Source organism: Sinocyclocheilus grahami, unplaced genomic scaffold (genome assembly GCF_001515645.1).
Source record: "Sinocyclocheilus grahami isolate Dianchi unplaced genomic scaffold, SAMN03320097.WGS_v1.1 scaffold211.1, whole genome shotgun sequence".
NCBI lineage: Eukaryota > Metazoa > Chordata > Actinopteri > Cypriniformes > Cyprinidae > Sinocyclocheilus > Sinocyclocheilus grahami.
The window spans coordinates 1,031,561-1,042,221 of NW_015505390.1; the positions used below are offsets into that span (position 1 = coordinate 1,031,561).

The 10,661-nt window shown below is 35.2% G+C and overlaps 1 protein-coding gene and 1 long non-coding RNA gene across 3 annotated transcripts in view; one reads left to right on the forward strand and one right to left on the reverse strand.

Moving 5' to 3' along the window:
* The first annotated feature begins 3,169 nt into the window (after positions 1-3,169).
* LOC107595935 (uncharacterized) lies at positions 3,170-4,307 on the forward strand. 2 transcript variants are annotated; one of them, XR_001610320.1, is made up of 4 exons: positions 3,170-3,223; positions 3,316-3,412; positions 3,486-3,555; positions 3,687-4,307. It is a non-coding gene; the product is annotated as an uncharacterized lncRNA (long non-coding RNA). The 2 variants fall into 2 exon arrangements; XR_001610321.1 differs by having other exon boundaries at positions 3,897-4,307.
* Positions 4,308-7,962: 3,655 nt separating this feature from the next.
* Positions 7,963-10,661, reverse strand: part of LOC107595932 (peroxisomal membrane protein 2-like) — a 10,344-nt gene continuing 7,645 nt past the window's right edge. Inside the window, exons 5-6 of the mRNA XM_016286528.1 lie at positions 8,645-8,764; positions 7,963-8,542 (exon numbers count right to left, since the gene is read on the reverse strand). Coding sequence (XP_016142014.1) covers positions 8,474-8,542; positions 8,645-8,764 — 189 coding nt within the window. The 3' untranslated portion in view covers positions 7,963-8,473. The remainder of the gene's footprint in view (positions 8,543-8,644; positions 8,765-10,661) is intronic.

The window sequence follows — 10,661 nt, forward strand, 5'->3', positions numbered from 1 at the left end:
TCCAAAATACGAGTTAAGTCTAAACAAATGCAGAAATGATTCAATATTGTTGTGCTGTATTTAAGAAAGCTTATTTTTCTGCACAACAAAGTAGAAAACATGATTAATCTCACAAAGAAGTCCAGCTATGAAACATTACCTCCAAAGCATTCATAACCACATTAAAGAGCAAGAGGAAAGCAGGGGCGAATATTAGACGTTCCAGCAGAAGGCGCTTGATCAGGCAGTGTGGGACAGTGGTTGGCAACAGCACCTCCAAGAGCTGGTAGATGTAATGACTGACTGGACCAGTGATAAAAAGTCTAAAAAAAAAAAGTCAGACTTTTGAATCATTTGTAACGAATTTAACAGTCCGGGTATTAAATATTTTTGTAAAATGACTTAATGTGTACTGTGACATGTTCATTTATTTATTTAGTCATTTAGCACATGTATGTGTAGTCTTTCAAATATGTAAAACATAAATATTTTACATGATATGGGGTGTATGTAATCAAAATGCATTGTCACTCTACCCAAATATTGCAAAGTGTACAGGTCCCAGGGGGACACTGATGTTCTTTTTCGGGCTATTTTCTTTGTTGTTCTTCCTGTACTCCAAAGCTTGAGACAGAAGATTTCCCACAGCAGATAGAATACCACTGTAAGAAAGAACAAAACTGCCATTGTATCATCGTACCCACATGGCCTTGCATCTAATGTTGAAGACACTAATCTTTTTGTGTTTGGTCCAAAAGTGAGTGTTACTTTTGACAGGACTGAATTTCCCCAAATCCCAGCTAGCCAACTAACAAAGATGTAAATTTACCTCGTAACCGATTTGGTGATGATTGGATATTTCTTTAACAAACTCAAGTAAATCTCCGACAAGGACGCTTTGCGTTGGCATCTTCAGTTTAGTTCGGCAGTCTGTGAACTTGGGTCATGAGAGCTCAGTGTTTTTTTTTTTTTTGAACAAAGATCAAATCAAATCTTTGCTGAAGATAGTCAAACGCAGCGAATCCACATGCTGTCTCTTAAAGAGACAAGCCAGACCAACCCTTAAAGGGACAGAACATTCTGCAATTTACTCACCCTCATGTTGTTCCTAACCAGCATGACTTAAAAAAATCCTAAGGGTTTTAGTTACGAGATTTAAAACATGTTAAGTGTAGAGAAAGCAGATAGGAAGCATTACTGTTGCAGAATTTATTTAATTTAATGTTCATGTGAAAAAATATTTGCCCACACAATCATACACACTAATATCATAAAAATATACAATTGTGCAAATAGCATCATGTAAAATCAACATATAACAAGGAATTTACAGAATAACACTGGTAATGAAAGTACACTGAAATATTTATGTCAGCAGAAAATCTATTTAGTAAATACTCAGGATCTGGAGTATGGATTGCATTCCCATATTCTTGCTAGGTTTCCCTTCTAAGTATTCACAAAGATAAATTGACTGGGATATGTCAATCATACAACAAAACAAATCACAAATTAAGCAGGATTCATAGGAAATCTGATCTACATGTAGACACACAACACCTGATGAGGATACATCCCATGATTTTGCGTTCTCCTTTAATTAACGTCAAAGTGTGAAACAAAAATAACTTAGTGCTGTGTATATAGAAATAGACTATATACGTCTTATAAAATTATTGCACGTTAATAGCAAATAATAAATTGATTTATGCTAAACTCCGATTTTTTAAATTGCATTTATTTTTTCTATTTAATATCTATTAGTATCAGAATATTTATATTATTTTATTATATTTATTTATTAATTGTGATTTAATGTATTCATGTCATTTAAGAAATTTATAAAATATGCAATAAGTGTAATCCTTCCTCATACAGTTCCAGTTTAAGGTTTCTGTATATGTTCTTGTCAACCCCTTTCTTGCTAAATAAAATATAAATGCTCAAACCAGTCCTGTGTATTTTGCATGTTTTATTGACTTGTTATGCCTATAGAGTAACTGGTATACACAAAACACCAGTTTCACTAATACTTTTTGTGTTAATAGGCTGCGTATTTCCATTTGGAAATGAATTAGAGCTGATCACAAATATATGTTAATTCATTATCTTTTTATTTGATCAAAATGATGACATTACATTATCACTTCCCTTAAAACCATGTCCTCAGCTCAGACCATAACTCATACTTCAGTTTAAAACATATGTAAGAAAAACAGCATTATAAATAACGCGGGGCCCCTTAATTTATTGGTTATGTTCAACAAAATCACATTTTGGTGAGTCGTTCTGTGTCTTTTAGCCTTTTCTTTAATATAATTGTTAGTAACTGCTTATATTTACTGTCACAGCCATGAACTGCTAACTCCTTTACACAAATTGTAAGTAAATAGTTGGCTATTTTCAACAACGTTATTTGACCGTGGTGATAATTCATTCTCAGTTTGATTTTCATTCTCAGACTGGTCCCAATTCATTCATTCATTGAGGTGAATACTAAATTTGTCAATATTTATAATACATATTTGACAGATTATTGTTTTAACTGACATGTTGTTGACCCATATTGAGTAGACATACACATTTAGTGATAAAACTGACGAAGAAGTGGCTTGTTTAGGCATTTAACATATATTAAATGCCTAAACAATAGTTTCTTGGTAAATAACGTTTTGTAGCCATATGGCTGCTTTAACTTCTTCAGCTTATTTAGAGAAGAATAAGCTCATCCTGGGCAATAAACAAACACTGCTCAAAGTAATATAAAGAGTGTCACCTACAATATATATCAGGTGAGACTAGTTTGGACTGCATCATGCAATAGTAGGCTGGACAGCAGGCAGAGGCGGATTTAACCATTAGGCAAAGGTAGGCGACCGCCTCGGGCCCCCAAAAGCCAAGGGCCCCCTAAAATGCTTTTTATATGCGAGATGCGCGTTCAGTGCTGACCCACACGTGGTTGCTGTGGTGTTCATTACCACGATAACCGTCTGTGTGTCCGCGTTGAACGTGCTTCTTAGCAAAAGTAGGGCGATGTAGAAAATGAGGATGGAATCCCGGAATCTATTCATAAAAACGGAATTTACTGTGTAACGCGGAATGTAATTGTAATGGACCATGATTTGGGCACTACACGTCCCAGCAGCCCCAGCGTTATATAAGGAAGTAGTGAAGTTTGTTTGCTCTTTCGCTTCCGCTTTTGATTTCGGTGATGTCGTGGATGATTTAGAAGTTGAACAGAATGGTAGGTGATGAGATTTGTTTGTGAGAGGTGCTCTCTCACTACATCGCTACTTTTATTGATTGTATTCTGTGTATGAATTGATGTTGTGGCAGATATAGCACTTCAAAAGAATGGCAGCAGATAAGCAGTTACGTTAAATAATGCCGGAGTTTCGTCGTGAACTGAACATATGATGTACCGATTAAGGAGGTAGTAGTTTTGTAGTATTGATGACCTAGTTCTTAGGAGTTTGTTTTAATGATATTATTCTCTTTGTTTTTAGTGTTGTGACTGGATTATTGCCTGACTGATGGTTGCCTGACTGTCCCAGTCGGAAATAGTGGATGTTAGAGGTATTGTTTAATATAAAGGGAGCTTTTTATGTTTTAAATTGTTTAGTATTTATAGTGAGTGCATTTTATTTAAATTGTGTTTTTATATTTTCATATTCATTTGTTGTAATGGACTGTGTTTTCCCTTTTAGGGATGCACGGTTGCCGTTTACTTTAGATTTAATACTTTTATTATTGTTTTTTTATTTCTTTTTGTTCTGTGAATTTGGGACCCAGAGTGTCAGAGCAGAGATTAGGCCCCAAAGAAACTGGATTAGTAGTGATTGTGTTATAATGCTGACTTGTGTTTGTCACCTGCATTGCCTACTGTTAATTAAGATGTTTATTCTTTTCTTTTGTAGGTTCAGTTTTGGTTTTCTTAAGCCAATGGTGGCCACTGAGTTGCCTTCACTGTGCGGATGGCGGTGGTGAGGTGGCTGGGATTGCGTGGTGGTTTGATCACTTTATCTTTGGTTTTCTTATAGGTTTGCAGTGTGATTGCTGTGAGCTTGACTGCTGTGAGAACACTTTTGCTTTGGTGCCACTTCTGTCTTCACTTTCTAGGTGACCTGTGGCCATCTATAGTTGGTTTTTCTTTTTGTTGTTTGTTTATTTTTATTTTCATTTTTTCCTCATGTGGGTATTTGCATCAAATATTGGTGATGTGGTGTTTTAATACTTTTGACCTGTCTGAATAAAAATGTGCCCGTTTATCAAAGTCACCTCATGGCCCCTTTCGCCTGTTTATTACTGACCTATTAAGGTCATCCCACCACATAATGGAATTAATGCGTTTCGTTTGCTATTTAAGCACACGCAACGCTTGCGGTTGTCGTCTGTAGTAGCTAAATAGTATTTTTGCCATTTAATATTCACGTACACTAGTCCATATCGCGGTTTGATTGAAGTGTACTGAATTGCATTTGATTTATTCATTCAATATTTGACGAATTCCGTGACTTTGCTCGTTACACAGTAAACTTCTGTTGTGTAGCATTTTGAATGTACAAATTAAAAAGGTTTGTTTAATTTACATTGGAATAAAAGAGATTAATAATCCGTGTATCATTCGATCATTCATTTTTTGATTTAATGTTGAAAGTAGAAAAATTAGAAAACGGCTCCTTTGTCGTATTTTCGTTTTTTTTCCAAAACATGAAAAACCAGAATTCATCTTAAATTTTCGTTTTTCGTTCATGGGTGGAAAAATGAATAAACAGCTTGAACATGTGGGCGGGAATCAAACGCCCCTTTCTGCTGATTGGTCAGCCGAAGATCAAACCGTGCCTTAGCAGTATCACACAGCAGAATAATAGTCCTCCACTGCTGTAGTTATATGGATTCTTAATGCATTTATTGCAACTACATTTCATCTTTTTTCATCAAACAAACAGGCTAATGAATAGCTCGACACAACTCATACCGGGCACAGTCTAGACAGGGCTTTCTTCTGTGTAGATATAAATTATATTCTTTGCATCAGCTGGGCATGGCAGGGTATGATATGACAGCTGTCTTAGCCTACCCTGCTCACCCAGTAAGTCTAAGTAATTAATGAATTCGTTTCAAAATAAATATTTTAAACACTAAGACAAAAAGGAAAGAATAATAAATTGGCTTGGGTAAATATAGGCCTTTGTTCACGCAAGAACTGTCATTCTGACTGACAACCGGAGAACAGTAGATATTAAATAGCCTACTGTTAGAGTTATACAATGTAGTCGTGTTTTATTAAAATTGATTATAATTTATATGATATCTCAAAAGGATATGCACTTGTGCGCGGCGTGAGCTACTGCGCACTCGCACTGCAACGCAAGATTTTCATAAAATATAATAACTTGCCATTTCAGTTTGTTTCTCACCAAACCAGTCACCATTCTCTGCCATTAAATTGGCAAGTGCGAGCAGAACATTTTTGTGTTAATAAGTAATGCGCCTTTAGAACAACATTAAGGTGAGTAGTCACTCTAGTTCATACAGTTCCAATAAATTGCGATGGGTTAAATAAACTCCATGAGCAGACAGATGTGACTACAGTCAAGTGCAGACCAGTATTGAAGTGCACAGGAAATAAGCAGCAGTCATATTTAAAGCAGAAATAACTACAAAATGTCATGCCTTTGAAAAATAAAGAGCACAACAGAATGCGCTGCTTTAGCGCGTCTCGGTCTCCTTGAGAGTCTTTTTGGCACATGCCACAAACATGAACCACAGGGAATACTTGTCTTTTAAAGGCGTCATTTAGATTATTTTACTTTAAATGCATCATATAAATTATTTCTCGGACCCCCTATCACTTTAAGAACCGCTGGTCTACACAGAAGAAAGACCTGTCTAGACTCTGCCCAGGTTTGAGTTGTGTCGAGCTATTCATTAGCCTGTTTGTTGGATGAGAAAAATATGAAATGTAGTTGCACTAAAATGGGTTATTAATCCGTACAACTGCAGCAGTGGAGGACTATTATTCTGCTGCGTGATACTGCAGAAGAACTGAAGAAGGCATGGTTTGATCTTTGGCTGACCAATCAGCAGAAAGGGGCGTTTAATTCCCGCCCACGTGTAGAAATCGAATAGTCAAGCTGTTTATTCATTTTTCCACCCATGAACAAAAAACGAAAATTTAAGCTGAATTTTTGTTTTTCGGAAAAAAACAAAAACACGAAAAAGGAGCCGTTTTCTAATTTTTCTAATTTCAATGTTAAATAAAAAAACGAACGATCGAATGATACACGGATTATTAATGTTTTCGTTCATTTTCGTTTTCGTTTTTTCATTTGATTACCAGAAATTGAAAATAAACAACACAGAATTTCTAAAAAAATAAGTAAATAAAATAAAAATTTCATAGGGCCCTATTATTGTATACAAATTAATTAATTAAATTGTTTTTATGAATTCAATTAATTAGATATGTTTTTGATTAAACCATTCAAATGGAATACAGAAAAATTTAAATAAAAAAAAAAAGAAAGCGCAGAATTTGGGCCCTAAAGGCCCTTTCACACCAAGCACGATAACGATAAAGATAACGATAAAGATATAGTTCTAAAAATCGTTCTCAATATTAAAGAATAGCATAGTTCACACTATAACGATAACGATACAGAGGAACAATATTGTTGGAATCACTTTCAAAATGATTTTTTCCAGCTGATGAACGATAAAACACTGACAGCCAATCAGAATCCATCCTGCTGTAACGAGCTCAAGAATTTAAAGCGACAGATGCATGTGCGCTTAGAATAAACAGACATATCATTGCTCCACACCGCTGGTGTGGAGGCTAATGTTATTTTTATATTCATCGTTCTTGGTGTGAACGGGGCTTTCAAATTAATTAATTAAATTGTTTTTATGAATTCAATTAATTAGATATGTTTTTGATTAAACCATTCAAATGGAATACAGAAAAATTTAAATAAAAAAAAAAAGAAAGCGCAGAATTTGGGCCCTAAAGGCCCTTTCACACCAAGCACGATAACGATAAAGATAACGATAAAGATATAGTTCTAAAAATCGTTCTCAATATTAAAGAATAGCATAGTTCACACTATAACGATAACGATACAGAGGAACAATATTGTTGGAATCACTTTCAAAATGATTTTTTCCAGCTGATGAACGATAAAACACTGACAGCCAATCAGAATCCATCCTGCTGTAACGAGCTCAAGAATTTAAAGCGACAGATGCATGTGCGCTTAGAATAAACAGACATATCATTGCTCCACACCGCTGGTGTGGAGGCTAATGTTATTTTTATATTCATCGTTCTTGGTGTGAACGGGGCTTTAGAATGTAATTTTTGTTAAACTTTTAATAGGCCTAAATTGTTGTTAAATTAAACAAGTTTCATGATTTTAATTAATTAGACATGTTTTTTGTTAAAATTGAATATAATCATCCAGAGAAAAAAAGGGGGAGGGGAGGGGAGGGGGGGGGGGAACTGAATCCAGAAAAATTAAAAAGGAAAAAAAACTTAGGCTAATTTGGGGAAAATAAAACAGATTTCATAGGTCCCCAGCCCTACAAATAGCATGCATCTGAAGCAATAATTTAATACTAGAAAAAATTAAACTTAGGCTAATTTGGGAAAAATAAAACGGATTTCATAGGGCCCTACAAATATCATGCATCTGAAGCTATAATTTTAATACTAACAGTGCATATTATATAGGGCCTATTTTAATTTTTTTTAATGGCGCTGACTCGTTTTTGTGAAAGACCCAAGAAGGACCATGCACAGTCACTTTCCACAGAGGCACACTTCATGTTTGGTTGAAATAATCCTTAAGCATGTAAATTTATAATTTCCTTCAGTTTAATTTAAATGTGCAATTAAAATAAATAAAAACACTGTCATCCAGTACTGAGCCTTTAAATTATAACACTAAATGAATTAAAATACATTTTATTGGTGTGCTGGTAATTATTGAATTATTGAATCAAATGTCATAAAAAAACAACATTGTCTGCATTTGTCAGGGCTATACAAGTATACAAAATATATTAGCAAGACCACTGCTATTAATGTAAATCAACTCACAGTTAAAGAGTGAGAATAATAGCAGCAGTATTAGAAACTGCTAAAATGAGTTTGTCTCTGTAATCAGTGTTTTTTAATTAATCAAATACAACAATCAAAATCCTGACATCATTGTCAGTGCTTCCATAAGCAGTAGAAAGACATTCAGCAGATTTGTTTTTTTTCTCTAAAATGATTCATAACAGAGCAATAATTCATTAACAGTCAATGGAAGTAAAATCTCATCACCGACCCACATCACAGTTATATTACAGAAACTGACCAATATTCCCTGTCAGTTGTCCTCGAAGACATTTAAAACATATCTGATGTGCAGCCGTCCTTTAAAGGCACAAACTGGATTCAACCAATCTAAACCAACCTAGGTCCACTGTAGCTGGTTTTGTGGTTTCATTTCCTGACTGAGGCAAAGTAGGCATACCAGAATAAAGCAACCAGTTTGGCAAACAGCACTCGAAACTGTGCAAAGAGTAAGAGAAAAAGAAAGTGAGATGATGGATCAGAGATGCCTTCTGAGATGCAATCTGAATGAAAGGATTGGTATAATGCTCTTATGCATACCTGTACAGGTACATAGTTGATATTGATGAACTGAAATGGGGTCCAAACCTTCCAGTTCATCTTCATTGCAGGCCAGTAACTTGTTTTAAGCTTGTTTTGAACATCTGCGAGTGTCTTGCCCTGCAAATATCACATTTGCATATCATTATATCATAGATATATTGTGGATTGTGCAGCCATATACTAGCAGCATATCTCATGATGAATTAGAAATAGAAGATACAATAAGTTTAGTGCAAATCAATGTATCTGTAAACATAATCACCATAAACGATTTATTTCAACATATGTTAAGTTGATCTGCATATTATTTACAATATTTGTGTTCTCTTCCTTGTGCATGCCTCAGAAGTACAAGATATGCTTCATCACTCTGCAACCTTGAAGGCCAGTCAGATCAAATATTATGAATGGACTTTAAAACCTGTTAAGCCATGAAAAGTGGTTTTGTTTCACGGAAGAAATTAGTTTCCAAATAGATAAAAACATCCTGTTTGTACTCAATAAAATTATATAAATAATTTATTTAAATTATTCTCTATAAGACGTTTTTGTTAAACAGCATCTTGACCCAGATAATCTTCACATACAAGATAAAACAAGTTCAGTATTACTATATATATTAGTTTAATGTCAATTGTTATTAGCTCAAGCATATCCAGGTGGTGTGCCACTAGAGAAAAAATAAAAAATAAATTCCTTTAAACTAAAAAAACAGATGAATTCATTTTGTACCATGTTGACTTTCGGCCTTGAGTAGATTCATTCCCTGCGTCCCAATGTTCATACTATCTATCCTAAATAGTATGTGAGATTAGAATTAGTGTCCCAAAGCATAGTATGCTGAAAAGAGTATGCCAAAAGTCCCCGGATGGTCTAGTATTTCAAGTCGATTTTTGAAGTATGGATCCGTGCACACTCTAATGCAGGGTTCCTCAAATCTTGCCCTGGAGGGCCAATGCGCTGCAGAGTTTAGCTCCAACCCTGATCAAAGTCACCTACCTGTGATTTTCTAATGATCCCGAAGACACTGATTAGCTTGCTCAGGTGTGTTTTATTAGGGTTAGAGCTCAACTCTGCAGGAAAGTGGATCTCGTGGGCCAGATTTGAGGATCCCTGCTCTAATGGCTAATATTACCCACGTTAAAAACTACAAACATGGCGGATGTGCGCGACCGACGGTTAAGTAGAGAGGTTTAGATAAAGGGGTTTGAATTACTTATAATCAACATTTAACCTGGTAAAATAATATTTATTTAATCTTATCTATGTTATATTTCATCTGCAACAGCAATGTAAACTTTTATAGACATCCGTTTGGTCCTTATAAATGCATCATTATGCAGAAAATATGAGCATGAAGACCGGCGGCTCGCAGATCAACGTGCTTTTCTCTCCGATATGGTAGGAAGTTAAATTAAATGAAATCTGGAGGATATAAGCTGTGACAAGATAATTGGCAGGTCAGTTTACAGTGACAGGGTGTGTGTAACTGTGCGACAAAGTGCTCCTTTAAAGGGTTAGTTCCCCCAAAACTGAAAATTATATCATTAATTACTCACCCTCATGTCGTTTCAAACCCGTAAGACCTTCGTTCATCTTCAAAATGGCACCATGGTGATGCGGAGGAGACAAATTGTTGAATAAAGTCTTTTGATGAACTAACCTATGGAACGATATTCCGGACAATTTTCAAATAGAATAGCAAATTGTATTTTCAATTGCGTTTTCAATATGTGGACGCATAAATTGTGACATAATCCAAATGCAATTGCAAATCCTGCATTAGCGTTTGCATTTTCGCTTTCGCGAACGCACAGTGACTGCCAAATTTCAAATGAAAAAGCAAAGTCCATTTGCAACTGTATTTCCCATGTCTTAGGAGTTACGAGCCTGTCATATTTAAATAGCAATATTAATTACCACGTCTGCTTTTTCACTCTCGCTGCGTCGCGCATGTAACCTGCCAAAACTCAAATGGAATCGCAATTCCTTTTGCATTTGAATTTCCGACGTC